The sequence below is a fragment of the Alosa pseudoharengus genome, unplaced genomic scaffold, assembly GCF_046254945.1.
Source record: "Alosa pseudoharengus isolate Yale_2024_CS ecotype anadromous, Long Island Sound unplaced genomic scaffold, YU_APseudo_1.1 YU_APseudo_1.1_scf_20, whole genome shotgun sequence".
Taxonomy (NCBI): domain Eukaryota; kingdom Metazoa; phylum Chordata; class Actinopteri; order Clupeiformes; family Clupeidae; genus Alosa; species Alosa pseudoharengus.
The window spans coordinates 32,188,250-32,213,249 of NW_027468664.1; the positions used below are offsets into that span (position 1 = coordinate 32,188,250).

General features: G+C 41.9%; 1 protein-coding gene and 1 long non-coding RNA gene across 3 annotated transcripts in view; one reads left to right on the forward strand and one right to left on the reverse strand.

Annotated features, from left to right (window-relative positions):
- LOC143136419 (copine-8) overlaps positions 1 to 25,000 on the forward strand; it is a 185,488-nt gene that overhangs the window by 68,713 nt on the left and 91,775 nt on the right. For both annotated transcript variants that reach the window (XM_076297121.1, XM_076297122.1), the window contains exon 5: positions 5,139 to 5,178. In XM_076297121.1, coding sequence (XP_076153236.1) covers positions 5,139 to 5,178 — 40 coding nt within the window. The remainder of the gene's footprint in view (positions 1 to 5,138; positions 5,179 to 25,000) is intronic.
- Positions 168 to 2,292, reverse strand: LOC143136420 (uncharacterized). The gene is made up of 4 exons (XR_012989312.1): positions 2,126 to 2,292; positions 1,209 to 1,831; positions 406 to 514; positions 168 to 317 (listed from the first exon to the last, which is right to left on the reverse strand). It is a non-coding gene; the product is annotated as an uncharacterized LOC143136420 (long non-coding RNA).

A 25,000-nucleotide genomic window follows, 5' to 3' on the forward strand; every position in this document is an offset into this window, starting at 1 on the left:
AACACAGGGGATGACACCTCCTGGTGCTGGACACCAACTTCTCCAATCCCCTCTTTCGCAGAAGAAGTGCCACACTGACCTCTGACACAGTGCACCTAAAATTAACAGCAATATGCAAAGATGAACAGGCATCAACTGGTACAGTGTCCATTTCACTCAAACCTTTAAGTTTATGACACTGAAAACGATGTAGACAGGGGAACAAAGTGTGAAGTGATGACTCTGTACCGACAAAGATTTTTTTTAGACTGTAAATGCATGCGCAGGGCTGTCTGGTGTGGGACTGGATGACTGACACTCTGCTCTCAATTCAGTGTCTGTTGAAGAGAACACAGGACATGAAGGCACAGTGCCTTGCAAGACCCCAGTATTTACCAGGCATTACTTCTTCAAGCAGGGACTCACCTCTGAATAAGTCTGTAGAGAAAACATCGGGTTCCAAGTCATGGGCGTGGTCACTAAGCTCTGCAACGGAGTGTTGGCCAGAAGGGAAGCTTCCACCACTGAGTTGTTTCTAAACAAGTTAAACAGAAAAAAATTGGGCAGCAGTGGTTGTAACAGTAGGGGGAATATATACAAAACATACAGATAAGCTTGCTGGCATCATCTGGGAGAAAGATAGCCTGGAAAATCCAGACCCTGGTAATCTAGAAAGATTAAGGGTCTGGCCACGAACAATGTAATGGCCCAACTCGAGGGGCGGCAACAAGCATGCATTTGAAAATCTCACTGCACGCAATTGGATGACACTAGACCATGTTTACTCTGAATGATTTCGGACTTTGATGCAATCAGATAACACTACGACCAATGTGTGCTGTCCTCCAACGTTACAGCGTTGTCTTCATCAGTTTAGCTGGTTCCCCGGGACATCGGGGGTAAAAGTAACATGCATCATTGCTCATTGCCAGAGTGTCTCGCAGAGATAATTTCATTGTGCTCTCGTGAGAACTCTGGATTTCCAGGGTAGGAGAGAGACACGATTGACTGAAAACCAGATTGAAGACCACCAAGATGTGACTTCTGTTTTTTGGTTATGATTGTTGCCATTAACAAGCGATAGGTATTGTGTAATCTCTGTGGCATCATGAAACTGACACAGCTTAACACAAAGAGAGGATTTCCTTTTTATCAAGATGTGACAATATAGGCTATACTTTTTAAACCTTGACATCAATTCATAGGGGGAAGAAATCAAAAATACCCACCTCTTTACGCCAGGGCCATTCTTTCCCACCATAGTCATAAGTGATTACAGTTCCAGCCGTAATTTGAGTTGTATCCAATGGATAGTCTGCTACCCCTGTTACTCTAATAAGGTTGTGTCTGCAGGTCGTGGTATCTTCACTGTAGCTGTTTTCAATCAAGGAGACTTTGTGGTGGAGTATAGATGGGAGCTCATTGATGCAGCTGAAGCTGAACATAGGCGTAAACTGTACCACAATGCATGTTCGATCTTCATGTTTGACTTCACATGGAAGCGGAAGACATGGTGGTAGGTTCAGAATGACTAATATGTTTAGATTACTATAGTGAGAAGTCAGGATTTCTGAAGTAAAGATCTCATGTTGCACTTTAACTTGCATGAACTGTGCATCGAACATCTACACTTGTATTGGATGTTGACATTAGTGTACTGTAGTTGCTTACAAATTAATGTACAATTCAAAAGTGTCACTATAAACGTCTGTTTAGTGCATGATGTTTGTACATTTGCAGTTGAAGATGGGTCATTTGGATGACTGGTAGACGATGAGCACAAGGCACCAAATTGCAGAATGAAGTTGATCGAAGCAGATGAGAAGCCACATCTCTTCCTTTTTGCACTGCACTGCAAATAACCACATAAAACTGAGTTATTCCTATAAATTGCTACAATGCAACGTTGTGCTCCCCCCCCCCCCCAATTCCTCATGTACAATAATGAATACATTTCCAAGTGTAGAATACAACAACAGACAGGCCCACTATTAACTAAGATATCATTAAAATACTATTGACAACTTTAATTTATATTGATGTTTGTACAATTAATAGTCATAGACTGAAAACCACTGGTCATTATATCAATTCAAGAACCAGTGACGTGTAACCTTCAGTCTAGCCTACAGTGTCAGTCACTCACCTTTAACTGGATTAATATATTTGATTTCTAACACTGAATTCTTGTCTCTTCCTGCAAGGATGTGATTAGTCATTCTGAACCTACCACCATGTCTATATTGTCAAACAATTTCCTCCAGTTGAATTCTGACAAAACAGAAGTCCTCATCATTGGATCCCAGCACATAGTGAAACAAATGATACCATCCTTAGGTCCCTTTCAATTTTTAGACTGTGTAAAACCTGTCGCAAAGAATCTTGGTGTCTGGTTTGACAGTAATTTAAGCTTTGAACGTCACATCACAAAGCTCATACAGTCTTGTTTCTATCACCTCAGAAATATTTCCAAGATTAGTTCCATCTTAACTTTTAAAGACACTGAGACCATTATACATGAATTTATTTCTTCACGCCTGGATTACTGCAATAGTCTTTTTTCTTGTCTGAACCAAAAATCTATAAAGAGACTTCAAACTGTTCAGAATTCAGCTGCCCGGCTTCTTACTAAGACAAAGTACTGTAATCACATTACTCCTGTTTCAGCCTCACTGCACTGGCCACCAGTAAGCTTTAGAATTGATTTTAAGATTCTTCTGATTACTTTTAAAGCTCTACATGGCCTGTCTCCCAACTACATATCTGACCTCCTAGTACCTTATACACCTGTGCGTACTTTAAGATCATCTGGTAGTGGTTTCCTAACTATTCCTAAGGTCAATCTTAAAACTAAAGGGGAGAGAGCATTTAGTGTCAGGGCACCTAGGCTCTGGAATGACCTGCCTGATGAAATCAGTTCAGCCAAGTCAGTATGCTCTTTTAAATCCCTCCTTAAAACTCATCTTTACAAGCAAGCCTTCCTTAGTTTTGTTTAAGTAATATACTCCATTTTGTGTTAAGTTTATTAAGTTTTATTTCAGTGTTAAGTTTTATTTCAGTGTCAAGTTTTATTTCAGTAAGTTTTATTTCAGTGTCAAGTTTTATTTCAGTATCCTAAGTTTTATTTCAGTGTCAAGTTTTATTTCAGTATCCTAAGTTTTATTTCAGTGTCAAGTTTTATTTCAGTAAGTTTTATTTCAGTGTAAGTTTATTTTCCTTTTTCAAATTTATGTTAAGTTCTAATTGAATTAGTATATATTGTTTGATTGTTATATTATTATGTCTATGCTATATAAATAAAGATGATTATTATTATTATTATCCTGAAGGGGAGTAGTCCTCCTTGGCATGACAGAAGTTACTAAGGAAATTAAGAACAAAAATGTAAACAACAAAACAACTTCACTACTCTTCATCTCACTAATACCATGGATATTAAAACAGTATGCTCAGATACTAAATGACAATGCATACAAAGAAATAGAGAAACAGAAGATGTAGGCTATGTCAAAGGATAAACCCAACGTAATTCCAAACAAAGCACTCATTTACCACAGACCTTAGCTTAGCCAATTGTGAAAGCTGTCAAAATTCTATGTGCTGGACATTAAGCTTGCCAAGCCATAACCTCTGGCTATAATTTCCTCACGTAGGAGTTAATGTTGGGCAACTTAATATTTAGTCTATTAGTTGTCTAGATGGGCGCGTCCTCCCTTACGTCTTCAAAGAAATTGTAACAATTCAGACTTCAAATAAAGTTTAACATTGATATTCACGATTGTAGCCCCCTTCCCTCCCCCAATACCACTGTGTGCTGTTCGTGGTTTAGGCTAAGCGTTCTACCAAGCTAATGCTAAGCATAAAGAGCAACGTTTTAATGTAGTTTGCTAGCGAAATTGACGTTAGTAAAAGTCTGACGCCTCTGATGAAAAGCAAACAAAAACAAAATACATTTACAGCTGTCTGACAATGTATTCATAAATTACGTTATTCGTCTAAAGCCTTTGTTTGTCCAACGGGACCTTTTCAATATACTTTTCCCATCCGATAGCTAGCAATGCTCTGAATATAGTGTTAATCTTACCAAATGGATGAAATAACATCGATATACCATCTTTCAACACTACTGGTCGTAACTGATCTGCCAACATTGGTGTTTGTTATTCCTTGACTAATTTCTTTGTGGTAGTTCAAATATCCAGGCCACTTACCTGGATCAGAGGGTTCGGTCTCCCTGCAATAGCATTGGCAATAACAATAGCATGCACCTAGCCAGCTAACAGTAGCCTAGGTCAAGTAAATTTCCTACCAATAGGTAATTCTGGGAGAATCGCTGGGAATAAAAAACGCTTAGTCTACTTGGAATACAATCTATTGGTGCTACAGTATCTCTGGGCTGTAGTAGGCTATATGGAATTAACTGGCTAGGCTACTTGTCACACAGTAAGCCATTTTCGTTTGTAAGTCTTTAACATTATGTCATTCAACCAGCATTTACCCATATTACATACCATAATAACACTGCTATTAGGCCTACCTATTAAAACGTTTTGTTATGGATTTCTTACCTTCTCTCCACAACGTGCATTTCCAGAACTCCCAGCAAATGAATCTGGTGATCACAGGTGTAGCAGCTGTCTTCTATCCAGCCAATCAGTATGAGCATGCGCAGTGTTGATTTAGCGTCTAATTTCGCGCGTTGTGTATAATTTCCCGCGCTTGTGTGTCGCAGCATGCAGGGACCACGACCACCGATAGGGGGCAGTGGCGGACACACAAATATACAAAATATGTCAGGTTTTTGGTACATAAGGACTTTTGAGAAAAAACACTTTTTGGGTATTAAAACATGCTGAGAAAAGGTTTTATAGGGTTTATTTTTATGAGGACAGCCAACTGTCCTCCCATACGAGAGGGTCCTCGTTGCTCTTTGAAATGTCTTGAAAACTGTCCTTCTATGCCCCAAAACAAACACACACACACACACACACACACGCACGCGTACTGCACGCACGCACACACACACACATATATACACACACACACGCACACATGTATGCACGCATGAGCACACATACACACTCACACACACACACACAAATTTAGATAAAAGCATCAGCTGCTTGTGCCAGGTGTCTCATGTGTGCTCTGTTTTACAGGTATGATGTCGACTCCAAAAGCAGCAACCTGTCGAAGCATGTAAGTGTCCTCCATCACACACACACACACACACACACACACACACACACACACGCACACATACACATTTACACATACACATACACATACACTCTCTTCCTCTCTCTCTCTCTCTCTCTCTCTCTTCCTCTCTCTCTTCATCTCTCTCTCTCTGCTCATCCTGCCTTCTTCTGTCCCTCTCTATCTCTCTTTCATCCGTGTTACTTCCTGCTTTCTGTTCTTTGTGCCCCGTTACCCCAGTGACGTGATTGCACATGATTACATTGAGAGTAAATGCTGTGCATTAGCCCCCCCCCCCCCCATGTGTGTCCTGTGACTGTGTAGAATACTTATCCAGCTCATTTGCCTATGTTAGTGGTCAGCGTGTGTGTGTGTGTGTGTGTCCTGTTTATTTGTGTCTCCATGTCTGTGTGTTTGTCGGTTTGGTGCCTTTGTGTTTGTGTGTGTATCTGTGTGTGTGTGTGTGTGTGTGTGTGTGTGTGTATAATTGTGTCCTGTCTATTTTTGTCTCCACGTCTGTGTGTTCGTTGGGGTGGTCTCTCTGTATCTGCATGTGTGTGTGTGTGTGTACAGTATGTGTGTTGCCTGGAGCTCTGGTCCTCCCTGTGTTTAACACATCCACAGTACACCTGCAGGGGGGAACAGCTGTCAAAGTGAAAAGACTCCTCCATTCTCCCAGCGCTGGTGCTGTAGTTCATTTCTATTGAGGTATGCTAGAAACATATACTGGATGTACAGCTCTGGAAAAAATTAAGAGACCACTGCACATTTATCTGATGTCATCCTACGGTTGCTGATTGACATTCAAATTAGTTGACAGTCTTATTTAAATTTGCAGTGGTTTCCAGAGCTGTGTGTATATACAGTATATATATATATATATATTTCCAGTGTACTGTAATTGCCGGACATTGGCCAGAAAGAAAATGAAATGTCCGACAAAATTAAATCTCCAGTCAAATTGTCCAATTGAAATTGGCTAATAATTCCGCTCCCCTAACACAATTTTAATTTGAGAATAAGCCTAAAATGTAGGCCTAGCTATGTTTTAAAGGAACAGGCTCTACCGTTTGAAAGTTATTAAACAACGCTTATGCTGCATTTCAAATAGTAAGCGCAGGCTTAAAACGTCTGTTAAACAACGAACGAATGAGTGAGACGGTTCAAACATGGCCAGGCCCAGGCAGACTAGCCTTAAAAGTTTTTTCAGAGGCTAGACGCGATGGATGATGATACATTGGTACCACCTGAAGCCTCAGATGTCCGGTCAGCTCCACCACCACCAGAGAAAAAGCAGAAGTGTCGGGCGTATCTGTCGGAATCAGTGAGGTTGGAAGTGGAGTTGCAGGGGGTGCGGCCGCACCAAGACACTCTCCGTGTAGACTGACAGACCCATGGCTACACATGCAACTGTGTTCTGTTCCCAAAGCATGCTTTCTCTGTCTGTGATCTGCAGGGTTAGGGCTTCCTCGACGAGGAGATTGCTGGTCCGCAGATAATTTGCTTCACAATCAAATGGGATCATTGAACCGCGGACCGAAAGAAAAAGAAACTCAATATTTTCCAGAATAGGAAATATTTCTTAATTTAGTGTTATCAAATAAAGAGGCATAGCATTGGGTAGTGGTGTGAGCGCTCATTCAATGCATGTGTGCATCTGCACAAGTGAAACTGTGGAGATAACGTGGATAGCAGCAACAAACAACGTAGCCTATTTAAAACAACGAACAAAGCAGATTCTTGCTGTCCATGAAAACAGCATGGCTAGACTGGCTAGATCTTACCATGTATGAGTTAGGCTAATGAACATGTTGCATTCTGCAGCCTGATTATGTCATTCATTACATTGCCTGTCTCCAGTTTTCCTCATCTTGACTAAATAAGAAGCGATAATAGGATGTTTGACCGGCATATCATCAAAATGTCCGGAAAACGAAACCTCATTTTTTGGTGAGTGACGATGCACTTTAGAATGTCATGATAGGGCCCTTAGTCTTAGTCTTGTGACGAAATGTCCTTTTTAGTCTTTGTCATATTTAGTCATTCAAATATAATTTTTGTTAGTCAAGTTTTAGTCGACTAAAAGTCTCGTCATTTTAGTCTAGTTTTAGTCAAAAGAAAACTAAAGGTATCTTATCTTAGTCTTTTTTTATAACAAATTATTTCTGATTACCATTTGAGTCAAATAGTGTTTCACACATCTCAATTTTCCAACAATATTGTGTGTCCACAGGGCTACTCGTCTGTTATAATTACTCATTCTGATTTTTTGTCAGTCAGTATGTTTACATGCACAGGTAAGTCGAGCTACAGTTATAGCTCGGCTGGGATTTGACCATAGACAGTAAAAGATTTGACTGGACCACTGTCATATTCGTAGACCAGTGTTTCTCAAAGTGTGGTCCGGGGATCACTGGTGGTCCGCAAGCTATCCCAAGTGGTCCGCGAGCAGACGTAGTAAAATATAATATAGATGAGTTGTTTGCAATATTGAACCAACTTGTATGTAAAAACAGTTCTGCAACACTGTCTATGTAAGATATGCCAGTTTAAATCATACAGTATGAATCCACACAATAAGCAAAGTGCAAAGACAATAAGCAAGGTGGTTCAGTGAGTAGGCCTATTGTGTAGACTAATTATAGGCTACTGTTGAAGTAGGTTTTTTTAGCTAGGGTTAGTTAAGTGGTCCTGAAACTGAAAAAGTTTGAGAAACACTGTCGTAGGCCAAAGTATTAATGTTTTACTCCGCCTCGCTAGATGGCGATATGCGCTCAAACACAACACATTCCTCAAACAGACTCTCCATCTTAGCCATAGCTAACTTGCTAGCGAACTTTCCAAATTAGCTTACTTGCTAGCAAACTTTGCATCATCAGTCTAACTAGTTAAATAGTTGACATTACATGATGAACATATTCGTATGGACATTCTGGGGGATGTTCATTTGTATGAGAGAAGCTTCAACTTCTGGGTATGTAGCATTGTGGCATAAAGCGTAGGTAGTTAGCTCTGGCAGAAATCTCTAGTGTTCTTGTTCCATGTAGTTTCGTGTTGCAGCCACAGGGTTGCAGCAACAGCACGTAGACTAGCCTACAGGAAAGCTGTTGCGTATGAACTCATTCGGAATATTTTGAAAACGTAACAGCTAGATATTCTGTCTTCTCATTTTGTAGACGAAAATGAAGAGAGATTTTATCTTAGTTTTTATTTCAGGCAAAACATTTCAGTCTCGTCTTTTTTCGTCAACAATAATGCATCTTAAGATAGTCTTAGTCAGTGTTTCAGGACATTACTGCCGTCTCGTCATCGTCTCGTCTTAGTCATGAAAAAAAAGGTCGTTGACGAACATATTTCCTCTCGTCTCGTCTGACGAAATTAACACTACCCTAACTGGCTATTTATATTTTTCTGTGAAATAAGTAAATGTATTTGTTCAACTTTATGAAGCAGAATTACGCACTAGGCTACTTGGAACATAACACATTTGACAAAGGACAGATGTATGTTATAGTGACAAAATATTAACTTTCAGTGTTTTACGATGTCTTTGTCATGGGGAATTTTTTTTCCCCATGCATTTATTCTAGGCTACTGTAAGTGACTGCCGTGAGAGAAGCGGGTTCTGTGTTTCGTTCATGTCAGTGACTGACGCGAGAGAAGCGGGGTCTGTGTTGCGTTGCGTTAATTTATTTTTAATTGGGCATGCCGTGCCGTGTCGTCCACAGCTCAGTTCAAAGCCAAATTTACTCCTTTTGAAACAATTAGTGCGCGCGTTTGTATGGTTATATTGCTTGACAGGGGGGATCCCAAGCAGCTTTCAGCCATAAGGCTACTTTGAAAACATTTCCTAATTCACCCGACACTAATATTCAGGGGCGGACTGGGACCAAAAATCGGCCCTGGCATATTTGGCCCAAGCGGCCCTCAAATCGGTCGGCACACCTAATTAAATACAAAATCTTTGCATTACCCTTAAATATGCATATATGTTCAACTGTCATGGAGCACTGAAAGTGATGTAACCTAGGCCTCATTGGTTATCTCTCTGACTGATCAGAGGTAGGCATGGAGCATATGATCTCCATATGAACAAGCAATTATTAAAGAAGAGTTTCTGCTTGAATTCAAAGTATCATTTCAAATTATTCAATGGGCTACAATTGTCAAGCTACGACGTTTTGTAACCTACATTTCCGTCAGTCTACAGTCTTTTAGCCCTTCTTTACCATGATAAACCTTCCAAGATAGAACCCTTCTCTACTTTGAGAGACCAACCACCACTCATGCCATCGATGTTGAATTTTGGTCGTCTGACGGAAACTGATCAATCTGACCAACAATTAACGTCGATTTGACACTATTTTGCTGCCAAGGTTTGCAAATCATTCATTTAGAAAATTTAAGTTGCCTATTTGTTATCATAATCACAGCACGGCCTTACTATGTTATCATTAGGCTACCATATCATTAAATTATCGCAATTAATAAGTCATCATAATCATCATAGTCAGCATGGCATGTCACAGCCTACCTCAGGGGTGTCAAACTCATTTTGGTTCAGGGGCCACATACAGCCCATCTGATCTCAAGTGGGCCGGACCAGTGAAATAATTGCAAAACATCCTTTGACAACTCCAAATCTCCAGCTTAGTTTTTTTCAGTAGGCTATGCTTTACCCTTCAGCCTACATTTGTAGCCTACATAATCACAAGGGATATATTAGATTATTACACATTTATTCAGAGAGGCCAATGAAATTGAAATAAAATGCATTTCACTCTCATAAACAACTGGTTTATTTTTATAGTTCAGTGGCTAGGCCTACATTTTTACATCTGACCACCTGAACCAACTCACCACACTAAACTCAAGTGGGAGTTATGAAGAAAGTTAACATTCTGCCTTAAAAATGTAAATGTGCAAATGTATGAAAAATAAAATGAATTTAACAAACATAAGTTAGCAGTGCATGAGCAATACGATCAACTGATACGATTAGGTTACATCAGATCAAATAATTTTGTAGGCTAGGTGGCGGTGCTGTGTAATAGGCTATCCACCATAAAGGCCAGATCCTGCACCCATCCCGGGCATTTAAATTGCTACTGGTCTGCCTTTTTTCTCCAAGAACTGTCCAATTTCCTCTCGTAGTTCAAAGAAACGCTTGAGTACGGCACCTCGGCTTAACCACCGTACTACAGCGAGGTATGGTAAGCCAGACAGAATGCCATTATCACTAAGAAAACAGTCAAACTGACGGTGAGTCAGACCTCGCGACCTGATTAAATTTACAGTTTGCACAACCACACTTTAACATGATCCAAGTTTAGTTTTTTTTTTTGTTGACATCGTCAGAAATTTATTCTCTACAAGTCTGGGCCAGATTAAACCATCTAGCGGGCCGCATCCGGCCCGCGGGCCGTATGTTTGACACCCCTGGCCTACCTGCTCCACCACTGAGTTCTTATCATTTAGCCTCTAGGCTCGGACTGTCCACCTGCTCACTGTCCCTTGCTCTGTATGCTTGCTTACATCCTCATTCAAACTCAACGAACTTCAACATGTTGCTGACATATGCTAGCCTACTTGCAATATTGTATTTTTGAAGCTTCTACATTGGTGTTAATTTTGCACAATTGTCACTACCGGCAACTTCGATTAACTTTTGATGCGCTCACAGAATCCTGGCTCTGAGCCAAAATGGGAGGGGTGGGGTCTGACGTGAGCTGTTATTGGATCAGTCCAGTTTCAATATACTTACAACCGGACCCGCGACACACAGAGCAGGTTGTTTGCGCCATGCCCCTTTTGAGGGGAAAACATTCCCTCAGAACAAGCCAAAGTGAACCGGTAGACATGACGAAAAGTTGCAGGTGGGTTAGGCTACAGCTTTGTTGGCAAATAAATATTAGCCTAGTTATTATATCTTTATGAAATTATAATATCGTTCATTAGTCTTCAAAAGACAAACAACCAATGTTACACCAAAAATGAATCACACCAAAGAAAACAGAAATCTAGGCTAACACTTAACGGCTATGACAGAAATTATCATATCTCGGAATTATCTAACTAACATACTTTACATCTGAGCCTGTGAGTCAACTACACTACATTAAAATTCAAATATGAAGGCAAAAATACAGGAAAACAATTTAGTTACTTACCTGGAGACTCGATGAGATAGGCTACGAGTAAATGTCCGGGTACTGAGTGGGGTTGTTGCACCACTTCGTACTCGGGAGACTGAAGGGACATGTTTTTTATATTAATTGAATTAAGCTTTTGTAGGTATCTTTCACGGTCAACGACCGGCAAAGTGGTTATGTATTGAGTGGTCATATTGATTTGTGGTATTTTTTGTTATTATTTACTCCTGCGATTTCTGTACGAATTACGTTTATTGACCCTAATTTGCGTTGGAGTTAATGAGAGGGGTTGTTTGTTTTCCCCCCGAAAGGGGCGGGAACGTTTGTCACGAGTCAAGTTCCCGGATGTGCCGGTCTAACGTATTGAAATGTAACCAATGGGCCGCTGATTGTCCTTCCTTTGGGCCGATCGTTGGCCAAAATAATTAAATTATATATATAGCCTATTCTATCGGCCCAAAAGGTGCGTCGGCCCACCGGGAAAATGCCCGGTATGCCAGATGGCCAGTCCGCCCATGCTAATATTCAAAATGTTGAAAACTATTTCGGCATAGCCTATTAACTGACCACCCGATTCACGTTGACTGGGGGCCAGGGGGGACCATCAGACATTTGTGCCCAGCTGTGACAGCTTAAAAGAAGTCAAGAGGACTCCTAACTCACAGACCTATTCACAGACCGGTTTTGTGGCATTTCGCCTGTTTTGAAATCCTATGCGGCTACAGGAGCTTCCAATCGTGAGGAAGCAATTTTGCATTGTAGGCATAACTAACATGCAATAACGCCACCAACAACAACCAAAACTAGGCTACTCAGTTGCTAGGTTACGGGGACGCTGGCGAGACACGCCGCTCCGTCTGGCATCATGTTTTTGTTTGTATTTATGTAATGTTCGTAATTTTATGTAATGTTCTGTTACTTTTTTGTATTTATTTTTCTAGTTAAATGTAATCACTCTTTGTTTATGTTATTTTCGATCGTTTTTGTGTTATTCTTAGTCCTTTTTTCTGATGAACAAACTCGGCTGACACCATGAACGTCAAGTTAACGTTAGCTTCCATTGGGCTGATGAGCGCCTTGGCTGGCCTGCCTTATGTCTCTGAAGTCCCTCATCCATCCGTGACGCTGCACATCCAATGTCTGGACGGAGGGATTGCTCAGCAAGGGTGCCTACTGCCTAACGTCAATCTGCAAGAGATCTGCAGCTGCCACGACCACCGAGCTGCGACTGACATGCGAGCTGCCATGCTAGCATCTACCGGTGCCTGGAGTCTGGATTGAGTGCTAAGAAACTGATGACAGCGTCAACCATGAAACAACAAACAACAAACGGTCACTGTCTAGGACCACCGAGCTGATAATCAGCAGGGTCGCCCATCACAAATTCGGACTGTGTCCTTCCAGTGCTCTCCAGACTGCCAGTGAATTCTCCGGCTTGGTCAGTTATAAAGAACTTTGTTGGTGTTGCATCGTGAAGACACAGCTGTGCGCAGTTTTCACGCGGGTCATCTTTGCCCTTGGACATTTTCAGCCGGTTGGAAATTGGACTCATTTTTAATTTGTATCTATTTTATTTATTAATTTTTTGTTGTATGTCTTGTATGTCTTGGTGTCACGGGTACGCTGGCGACTACGCCGCTCCGTCCGGCATCTTTTGTGTTTGTTATTTCTTAAATGTATGTCTTGGTGTCACGGGTACGCTGGCGACTACGCCGCTCCGTCCGGCATCTATTGTCTTTGTTAGTCTGTGTCAATGACAATGTTCTTATTGTACAGCACTTTGTAACTTTGTTTTGAAAAGGGCTATATAAATAAAGATTATTATTATTATTATTATTATTACTCATTGTCAACATGTAAATTAAATGTAACATTATTGTGAATCAAATTAAAATGTTCTCTTTTGCAAACGTAGGCATAGTAACAGATTAATTTAATAATGTTACAAAGATACTACATCAATCCGTATGTTTCATTAGGCTACTAGGCTATTTGTTTTGCCTTATTCTTGATTCATTTAGGCTAGGCCTTTTTATTCAGTTATTCATCATCTTCTGTCCTTGTGTAGTGCACGCATTCTCAGACCTGTCATCTGCCACTCATCGTAAGGGAGGTGTTTGGAATCATTCCCGCGTTACAATCATCAGCCAATCAAGGTGGTCACTTCAGTCAAGCTTGTGCATGAGTAATAACGTCATCCAAAGCAACGAAGACTCACTCACTCTTAGACTGTTAGTCAAAGATTCGAGAGCGCTCAGCTCCAGAATCTGTTCATGAGTTGTCATTTTCCCTTACTAAGAGTAGCCTAGGTCTGAAAGGCTTTGTGAATAACATACCTAATAAGAGAAACTCCTATAGCTAAAATCTTTTATTGCTATTTAGGAGTAGCCTACTCCTAGTGGTAAGATAAAAGGCTTTGTGAATATGGCCCCTGGTGTCTAACCCAATGCATAGCCCATTTACACAAAATAATGGTCGAATATTAGGCTACTGATGATCATTGTTATTTAAGAACATGCAGAGCACCAAAAACATCTTGCTCGTAAAAAATCATCATACCGCACATTGTGGCGGGTCTGTTATTTAACCTACTTACTGTAGGCTGCGCAAACCACAGGCCTTTATTTTGGGCAAGCCTGCATTCGAGGCAGGCCTTCTGTTGAAGAATTTTATATAAAGCCTGCGCTAACAGTAATCCTCCTGCCCCCGATACCACAGCTGTGGATAGTGTGGAATGCAAGTAATAACACAATCCAATGTGTGTCTCAATTATCCCTCGATGACCACCTCACACATTTCTCTAGATTTTGCAACAACCTTACATGACACAATGCCATAAAATGCCAGTGTTTAGGACACCGAATAATGTTTGTAATGATACCAGTTAGGCCTACGTTCAACAGTAACATAAGTGTAATGAGCTATTCATTGTCGAAGGTGCATGGTGAAGTGAAATTCTTACTTTGGAAAACAAACATTTGCCGATATATTGGATAGGGACTATGCCTACTTGTTTATTTTTTACGTAGCCTACAATGGCCAGTTCAGACAAAGCCGAAATTACTCATTTTGAAACATTTGTATGGTTATATTGCTTGACAGAGAGTAGGATAGGCTACCACACCCCACAGTGATGGGCATAGCGGTCTTACGCGTTCAGTGTGGGGTATAAACAAGCTGAGAATTTGCCTGTCACAGACGTGGGGAGCTGAAGCTTGGGATACAGTTACTACAGTAACAGTATTTTATTTTACTTCTTATGGAATATATTTTTTTTTCACTTTTATAAAGGCTTTGTTTGAATGCTGTTGGAACAAATAGTAGTTGATTATAAGGGCAACTTTCTGTTGCAATATTCTGTGTGTTCTGGACTGCAGGTAACTTGTTAAGCCAGTGGTTCTCAAACTTTTTCTTTCATTCCCCACTTTGATCAAGGAGGCATTGACTGATGATAGTGGAGATAACATGTTATCCCGAGGCCTTTGCAAGTCAGCATCTCCGACAGTAGTCTACCCTATTAAAAATATAAGTTTTCAATGTCCCAAACGGAGAGCCATACTTTATTGTTTTAACGATCTCTATGCTACTCACCAAAATGTAGGCATGGGAACATGATGATGTATCCAACCGTCCTGTGTTAAATTATTGTGATTACGAGCCAGTGGTTTTCAAACATTATGCGTGACTCGGACCTATGCAACAGACTCATATCATCCTCGCATTCGCAAAATGAGGACATACAGACTGCTCAGATAACAGGTGTACCTCCAGTTATGCACGGTTTTAGTCAAGTCATTTAAATGTGCTCGTGAAACAGTTGTGTACTCTGGGCACAGTTCTGGGCACAGTTCTTCCAGAGCTTCGTGCCAAGTAATAAGCGTTGAGTCGAGATGTTTGTGAATGAAACGAAGCGTAGGCCTATTGGCCATAGTGTGACATGCGCAAACCAATGGTGTAGAGATGACGCCACAGGGTTTTATTTAAGAGAGCCTACGTTTGTATATTTACAATACTTAGGCCTACTAAAATAAATAGTATTTTATTTGTATTGGTTGTTTAGAGTAAAAAAAAATCGGTCGGTCTTAACGCAAGTTTACAACCGGCAAGTCGGTCGGACTAAAAGGGGAAAAAAATAAATATTTGGGTCGGTTCTAAATTGACAGGGTCGGTCGGGTTACGACAAACGAAAATATTTTTAAGGATGGCCTGGCAGTGTTTTTTTGTGCATCAGCCAAATATGAATGTAATTCTGCGGCATAAAGCAGATGTATTTGTTTATTGTACACATGTCAAGCAGTCAATTGACTACATTGCAGTCAAGAAGTAGGGCAAATTCATTTACGAAACCAAAACGTGGGTCATAGTTGTATAAGCCTCTATTGCGTAGCCTGTTAAAAACGTCGCCAGATAGTATTAAATCGGCAACAACATTGTTTTCTGCAGAAGCCTACCCAAGGCTACAGATTAATTCTGAACAGTTATTTCTCTACTGGCTCAATTATCACACCACTGTTTTGATTTGCGTAGCTGCGTTACCCCCAACACTGACAATAATTTAGACAGCAAATTTCGATTTCGATTTTCGTTACCACCGTGTAGTCAAGCCTTAGACATACCCAAGTAGCCTAAATCAAGGTAATGTTTAATTATGCATGATTTATTTTGTTATTGAATTCGTAGGCTGGGATTACTCTCTGCAAGTCTCCTGCTTTTTCAGTAGGGGCGGCAGGCAGAGCGATGTACAGTGGCAGAGCGACGCACAGTGGCTGAAAGTGGTACTAAAGCTTCACGCAGCTTCACGCCTCATAATGCGCGACTGAAGTGGTCATTTGAAAGCGATGCCCACTGTATATACAGCACAGATGGCAGATATAGTTTTTAATGGTGAGACAATGAATGCTGAAGTTCTTTTAAAGTCCCAAGTGTCCTATGTTTGGCAGATTTGGAATCATAATAACATCCGATCTCTGAATGTGATAACCCATGTTATTATGTGGCTCTTCAGAGCTCAGCAGAGAGCACCACTGAGTTGAAATGGGCCATCCCAACGCCAGAGGCTCTGACATTCCTCCACAGTGAGAGCTGAAAACCATCATTGCCGCTGAAAGTAGAGTTTGTACTTCAGATTTGCATCTTTAAATCATAAAACCCGGAAATAAACATCCTTCCCCGAGCATTCTGTTCCCCTGCAAAATAAACATTAACAGAGGGTAGATTACCAAAGAGGTCGACGCCCCTGAGGCAACTCACCATAAAGAACTGAACTGGAGTGTGTGTGTGTGTGTGTGTGTGTGTGTGTGCACTCTTAGTTGCTTTGGATAGAAAGCCGTTGACCTTCCTGGTGTTTCAAAGGTATCAATCAGCTGAATTCAGTTCTGGTTCTAAGAAACTCTATGTATGTGTGTGTGTGTGTGAGTGTGTGTGTGAGAGAGTGAGTGTGAGTGAGTGAGTGAGTGTGTGTGAGTGTGTGTGTGTGTGTGTGTGCATGTATGTCATTATGAACAGGTATTAACTCTCCCCAGTGGGTTGTATGGGGGGGACACAAAACCCCAGTTGGTGTCCTGCTGAAGTTATTACAGTAGCAGAGAGCCATTTCCAGCCCCATGGCTCTGCATTACACACACACACACACACACACACACACACACTCAAAACACACTCCATTCTGACATCACCGTTGCCTAGTGCTGGATCGCGTTCCTACGGTTACCGGCAGGGGAAAATCAGCTTATTAAACCAGCAACACCAGCAGATGAACAGCAGACCTGGGCTTCAAATGGGGAATAATAATATGCATGAACACACTAGTACAGAAACCGCTGTGTCAGATTAGTAGTGAAATATAAGGACAGTAAGTAAAGGGTTGGTAGTTTGTCAGGTCCTGTTCACCCACCGATATCTCAGATCAAGAGGGTCTCAGGACCTTAAACATGTATATCACTTTTACATTTATATCACTTTTACATGTATATCACTTTTACATTTATATCACTTTTATATAAATATCACTTTTACATTTATATCACTTTTATATAAATATCACTTTTACATTAATATCACTTTTAGATGTATATCACTTTTACATAAATATCACTTTTACATGTATTTATCTAGCCAAAACATTTGATCCGAGATGACCTACAGAAATGCAGAAATGAGAAATAGCATCCAAGCTACAGTGTAGAGGACACTAGCTACGAATTAAGCAGTGCTATCGGTGCTATTTACATAGTTAGGTAACACTTTATAATCCTGCATCAGTGCTATTTAGACAGTAATAATAGAATTAATCCTGCATCAGTGCTATTTAGACAGTAATAATAGAATTAATCCTGCATCAGTGCTATTTAGACAGTAATAATAGAATTAATCCTGCATCAGTGCTATTTAGACAGTAATAAAGAGTAGTTTGCCAGTTAAAGGAGAATTCCTGCAATTTCTCACATAGATCTCCGTTTCTCGAGGTCATCGAGTACTGTCGGTTTGAAAAGAAACTAAACAATCGGTTCTACCTAGATCGAGTTGCTGCAGCCAACAGAGCTCATGATCATGCCCCCGGAGTGTAGCAATGTAGCAGCCTGGCAGCTCTTTGGGCAGCCGTGGCCTACTGGTTAGCACTTCGGACCTGTAACCGGAGGGTTGCCAGTTCGAACCCCGACCAGTAGGCACGGCTGAAGTGCCCTTGAACAAGGCACCTAACCCCTCACTGCTCCCCGAGCGCCGCTGTTGCACTCATAACAAGCAGTCCAATGCTACCAAGCCAAACATGCTTATTCACAGCAGGGTTGTGCACAATTCGAATTGCAATTCTGCTTCCTGTTTGCTACCTCAATTGAAATGCAAGTGAAATTCAAGAATTGAAGAATTTAAGAGCCAGTTTCAATTCAATTTTGGAATTTTGCACAAGCCCGATTCACAGCACTCATGGCAAGCAGTCCAATGCGTGAACTAGTGACCCCGGGGTTGCCCCAGGGGGGCTGTCCCTGTAGTTAGCTCGCTGTGGGTCGCTCTGGAGGAGAAGGTCTCCTAAATGACATGTTATGTTAAGTAATGTATTGTAATGTAATCTAATGGGGACAGTTCGCCTGCTCTATATGGCCTTGTGTGTGTGTGTGTGTGTTTGTCTCTGTGTGTGTGTGTGTGTGTGTGTGTGTGTGTGTATGTGTGTGTGTGTGTGTGTGTGTGTGTGTGTGTGTGTGTGTGCTTGTATGTATGTCCTGTCTGCAGACCTCTTTCTCAGATCAGTAATGGGCTCTTAGTTTGTGAGGCCCTTTAGAGTGGAACATAATGCAGTAGATTAGCATTAGTGTGCTGTATCCCTGCCACGGTCTGTTGGCTGACCCATGTTAGACCTTGTGTGTGTGTGTTTGTGTATGTGTGTTTAATGTGTGTATGTGTGTGTGTGTGTGTGTGTATGCTTTTGTGAGAGGAGTATTCAGAAGATGGCAGACCTCGGGCATGCAGTGTGTGTGTGTGTGGCTGAGAGGAGAGTTCAAAGGATGCAAAGCCTCGCTGCTCCCTCACAGAATCTTTGATTTTTGATCCCCACTCAGCAGCCCGGTTCTGCCGAGAACCCTTCAGAAAGCCGGTTTTGCTGAGATCCATTCAAAAGGCCATAACTTCTGGCCATAACTTCTGCCAAGTGTAAGATCCATTAGCCCTGGCCAGGGAAACCGCCTGGCGAACAGCCAGTGCACTGCAGGCATTTAAGCCCAGCACTGAAATGCACCTCTGTCTTCTGACCCAGCACTGAACTGCACTTCTGTCTTCTGACCCAGCACTGAAATGCACCTCTGTCTTCTGACCCAGCACTGAAATGCACTTCTGTCTTCTGACCCAGCACTGAAATGCACCTCTGTCTTCTGACCCAGCACTGAAATGCACTTCTGTCTTCTGACCCAGCACTGAACTGCACTTCTATCTTCTGACCCAGCACTGAAATGCACCTCTGTCTTCTGACCCAGCAATGAACTGCACCTCTGTCTTCTGACCCAGCACTGAACTGCACTTCTGTCTTCTGACCCAGCACTGAAATGCACTTCTGTCTTCTGACCCAGCACTGAACTGCACCTCTGTCTTCTGGGGGGGGGGGGGGTCTAGTGCTGCTGTATGGGGGGGGGGGGGGGTGTCTAGTGCTGCTGTATGGTGGAGTGGTGGCTCCAGTGCTGCTGTATGGGGGGGGGGGGGGGTCTAGTACTGCTGTATGGTGGAGTGGTGGCTCCAGTGCTGCTGTATGGGGGGGGGGGGTCTAGTGCTGCTGTATGGTGGAGTGGTGGCTCTAGTGCTGCTGTATGGGGGGGGGGGGGTCTAGTACTGCTGTATGGTGGAGTGGTGCCTCTAGTGCTGCTGCCGATGTTGTTGTTGTTTTTGTTTTTTGTGTTTGTTATTTTGTTTTTTGAAGGCACATTTAGTCTGAAGGTTCAGTGTCAGCCTGTTTACCCCTACAGGCAACTGCTAAAGCAGGGACTCCAAGAACACACAAACACATGCACGCACACACACACACAAACACACACACACACACACACACACACACACACACACACACACATGCACATTCACATACACACACACACACACACACACACACACACACACACACACACACACACACACATGCACACTCACACACGCGCACACACTCACACGCACGCACACACACACACACACACTCACACACATACACACACACAAACGTAATCTCTTTCTCTCTTTTCATCTCTCTTTTTCTCCAGCAGCATTCTGTCCATTTCCCTCTCTCCGTTTACGTTGACATGCCCCTTCCTCATTCCTGGTGCTCTCAGTGTTTTTCTTTTTTCTCTCATTCTCTCAATTCCTTGTTCCCCTTTTCATATCTTTATCTTTCAAATGTCTTCTCTTTCTTGCCTTCTCCATCTTTTCAGAGTTTGGGAAGAAGCTATCACAGTTCATGGGAAATTAATTGGATTGGATGGGAATTGATTTTGCACTGCACTGTTAAAGTATAGTCTAGAGTGTGTTTCCCAAATGTGTTTCTTTTAGCTGACAAAGGTGGTCATCTAATGCAGTGGTTCTTAAACTTTTTGTCTGGCAACCCCACAAAAAAGTATGGCGAGGTCTGGCGACCCCACTTTCCCCAAACCCATTCTAAGTCCTTACTCAAATACCCCCCTCAAATGTTAACAACTAAATCAAGCAAAAACTAGAAAGCAAAGTCATTTGTTTTATTTACTCCATATGAACAAGAACCGAGAAAACCAAACAATCACGATTAAACAAGTGTAGGCTGCCGCCATATCAGATCAGAGCGCTATGTGCGTATAGCGCGCGCGTACACACACAAGCACGCACACACACATACACATGCAGCATTAGGCCTACAACGTTACATTAATTATATTTATGGCGATAACAATAACAGTATTTTTTTATTTCCCTTTTCTGGTTTACTATCTTTAACAATTTCAATGGGAAGGGTGGGCATGCTTCCGTGAACATACTGTAGCAAGTTAATTCTAGGAGGAATGCTGCACGGCGACAGAGATTTTCCTCCACGGTGCTGAGACCACATCTGTATTTTGAGATGTCGTTTCATTTTGACAGGTTTTAAGCTCTCATTTGCCAGAACATCGCCGCGAATCACACATTGTGGGTGGTCGAGGTTATCTTTAACTTGGCAAGTGAATGCATATTTCAGAAATTCTTTCTGATAAAGCCGACGCGCCGTTTGTTCTTTTTTATTCTCACCGGCCTGTAGACTTGTCCCATCTGAGGATCACAGAGGAGTAGACGCACTTAGAGATGGCACTTCCGAGCTTTTGTTCAATTTTTTAAGCAGCCACCTGTCCATTTTGGCTAGTAGGCTACCTATGTCTTTTGTTTTGTTTTACAAGGATACAAGGATACAAGGAAGTTTATTGTCACATGCATATAGTTACTGGAAGTAAGAAATGCAGTGAAATTATGTCTGGTGTCAGCCTAATTGTGCATTTATGGGGGGGGGGGTAAAAAGTAGAAGAGGGGTTTAGTAGATTAAGTGGCAAGGGCTGCATAAGAAAGGTGGGGGATGATTGGGATTGGGCGGGGGGCACCAACAAGTAGCACCCAAGAGCAACAAGGGCAAGGAAAAACTCCCTTACCAAGGAAGAAACCTTGGGCAGATCCACGGCTCAAGGGGCTAACCCAACTGCCAGGGGTCTTGGTGTGTGTGTTGGGGGGATGACAGGGGAGATGGGATAGTGTGCTGTGTATGTGGGGAGAGGGCAGTGTGTAATATGTGTGTTGGAGAAGCTTCCTCATGAGACAATGTGCTGTGTATTGGGGGAGAGGGGGGGGGGGGGGTCAGTGTGCTGTAAGTATGTTGGGGATGTGTGTTGGAGAAGCTTCCTGATGAAATAATGTGCTGTGTATGTAGGGGAGAGGGGGGGGTGAAGTGTACTGCAAGTATGGTGAAGGGACTTACTATTGCAAGCAGAGTACTGTATATATGATGTATGTGAGTGATGACAGTGAAGATGTGTGTGTGGGCGGGAGGGGAGTGGAGCAGTGACTGTGTGTGTGTGTGTGTAGTGTGTGTGTGGGTAGGTGGGGGCAGTGTTTAGCAAGTATGTAGAGGAGGCTTACTGTAGCAAGCAGTGTGCTGTATGTATGTGAGGTGATGACAGTGATGATGTAAGTGTGTGTGTTTTTTTGTGTTTGTGTTGGGGATGGGGGTGGGGTGGGGGGTGGGGGCAGAAAGGCTAGGCAATCAAGGACATGGGTAGATAGATGGAGGTGAAATCAAAAATAATAAATAAAAAGTTCTATGGAGATGTGCAAAAGTTGGAGAAAGTCAGATATGTGTGTGTGTGTGTGTGTGTGTGTGTGTGTATGTTTTGACGTGTGATGAAATAAGAAAATAAATAAAAGGTCTGTAGCATAGGGAGAGGGATGTAAAAGTGCTAAAAGTCATGTAGGTGTGTGTGTGTGTGTGGGGGGGGGGGTGGGTCATGAGTGCTGAGGAGTGAATGAGTGCAAAGTCAGTATAGTGTGAGTTCAGAGTTCGGATGGCCTGGTGATAAAAACTTCTCCTGAGTCTCTCAGTTCTGGCTTTGTGACTACATAGGCGTCTTCTTGATTTCAGCGGTAGGAATAATCCATTGTTAGGATGAGAAGAGTCCTTCAGAATCTTTTGGGCTCTTAGAAGTACTCTTCTGTAATAGATATCTTGTAGAGCAGGGAGTTGAGTTCTTATAGTACGTTCAGCTGAGCGCACTACTCTCTGCAGAGTACTACAATCTCTAACTGTGGATCTCTAACATACCAGGTGATGATGCTACCAGTTAGAACACTGAAGTGTAGAAGCTGAAGTGTAGAAGGCCTTAATGATGGATGTAGAAACTTTGAATTTCCTTAGCTGACGAAGGAAGTAGAGTCGTTGTCTGGACTTCTTCAAAACATATTGAGTGTTAACAGTCCATGTTAAGTCTTCAGTAATGTGGACACCAAGGTATTTAAAACTCTCTCTACAGGTTGCTCGCTGATCATTAGTGGGGTGTAACTGTAGTTCTGCTGCTGGCTTCTGTAACCCACTACCATTTCCTTGGTTTTAGTGATATTCAGTGTCAAGCTGTTAGATTGACACCACTGTGCCACCTCATCAACCTGATCCAAGTATAGCTGTTCATTGTTGTTACTAATCAGGCCCAAGATCACTGTGTCATCTGCAAACTTGATGATGGAGGTATGACTACTGTTGGCTTTGCATGTGTGTAGATGTTGTACAGCAGTGGACTCAAAACACAGCCTTGGGGAGCACCAGTGCTGATGGTTAATGAGTCAGATGTCAGACCCCCCACTCTAACCACTTGTGAACGGTTGGTGAGGAAGTCAAATATCCAGTGACACAGGGTGGTGTTCAGTCCTAAGGCCTTCATCTTTGTGACCATCTTTGTGAGAGATACTGTCGTGTTGAATGCTGAACTAAAGTCAATGAACAGCATCGTCACATAATTCCCATTCCCCTCCTCCAGGTGAGTTAAGGTGGTGTGCATGAGGTTTGAGATGGCATCCTCTGTAGACCTGTATGCTCTGTAAGCAAATTGGAGGGGGTCGAAGGAGGCAGGGAGGGATGAGCAGATAATGTTTTTCACAAGCTTCTCAAAACACTTCATCACTGTAGATGTCAGGGCTACTGGGCGGTAGTCATTCAGACATGATGGACTTAAATGATGGACTTTTACTTAAAATAGCGGGAACAAGTTGAGTTTGCATAGTGGGAGCAGATAGTTACATTGTTTCTCAGTGGACCAGTAGCCCATAGACTGAACCAGATCTCGTTGAAAGACGAAAACATTTCTCTCTCTTTTAACTGCGTGTAAATAAGAAAAAGGCAGAAAAGGCCAATATTATTTTCCTTTGTTTCACCTAATAATAATTTCAGAATGAATACAGAAAATAATTGGCGACCCCACGGAAGTTTTTGGCGACCCCTAGTTTAAGAACCACTGATCTAATGTACCCTGTAGGTCTGGGGCCTCTGAGCGTTGTATCTTGCCTTGTGATTTTGTTTTTAATTGGTTTTGTATCCATTGTTGTATCCATTGTTTATGTGTTAGTGAAACAGTTCTCTCTCTCTATCTCTCTCTCTCTCTCAAATCACACGAATCTTTATCAAATGAATAAAGTAGGCCAGCTTTAGTCTAAAACTATGAACTGGCCACCTTGCCAATACCACCCTGGTGGTGGAGTGCTATTGGCTCTGCTAGAAGCTTGCTAACATGCTAACTGGTGTCTTTTGGCGATAGTTAGCATCTTGCGCCGTGTCATGCAGTGTAATGCTGGTATTATGATTTGTGTCATAACTAGGACAGTGTACATTCTCACATAGACACTGTGGATAAACGCTCCAAATATGAGTTATATTTACTATAAACTATATCGGTTTCCACAGGTCCGCTCCCTCTCTCCCTCCCACTCTCTTTCTCTCTCTCTCTCTTTCTCTCTCTCTCTCTCTCATTCAAATTCAAATTCAAAACGCTTTATTGGCATGACAATTCGTGAAAAAAGTGTTGCCAAAGCATACAGTGTCTAGAACTCATCAAGACTAAATAACAGTCATAAAACAAAATCTGTGAATACATATATATATAGAGAGAGAGAAGGAGAAAAAAAAACATACACACACACACAAACTTCAGTTTGTTATAAAAAAAAAAAAGGATAACACACACAAACAGACAAAAAAATAGAAATGGTATAACAGACATAATCTGTGGGGTGGGATTGCAATTATATAATGCCTTCTCTCACACTGTGTAGAAGGAAGTGCACCTCTGACTTAACCTCCCCTGTCATACAGTGACAGTTTCAATGACCACATACCCTTTGCTCTTTGGGTAACCATGATTTTTTGTGTCTGCCTTTCCCTATGGCTAGACTGTGGTCACTCAACCTGTACTTGGTTCGGGTCTGTCTCTGCTTTGTATCTCTGACAGTGTAGAGATACTCTGCCAATTGATAATCTTTTTAAATGGCCAGATAGCATTCTAATTTGTGTTGTGTTTTGGTTTCGTTCTTCCAATGTTCCAAATAGTATTCTTTGTTTTTCTTGTTAATTTGGTTAACTTTAATTGGTTGGGAAGCAGTGCTGGTCTGAACATAATCTGTGTTAGAGGTTAGTGGATTAGTTAGTTTCAAGACCAACTGACTTA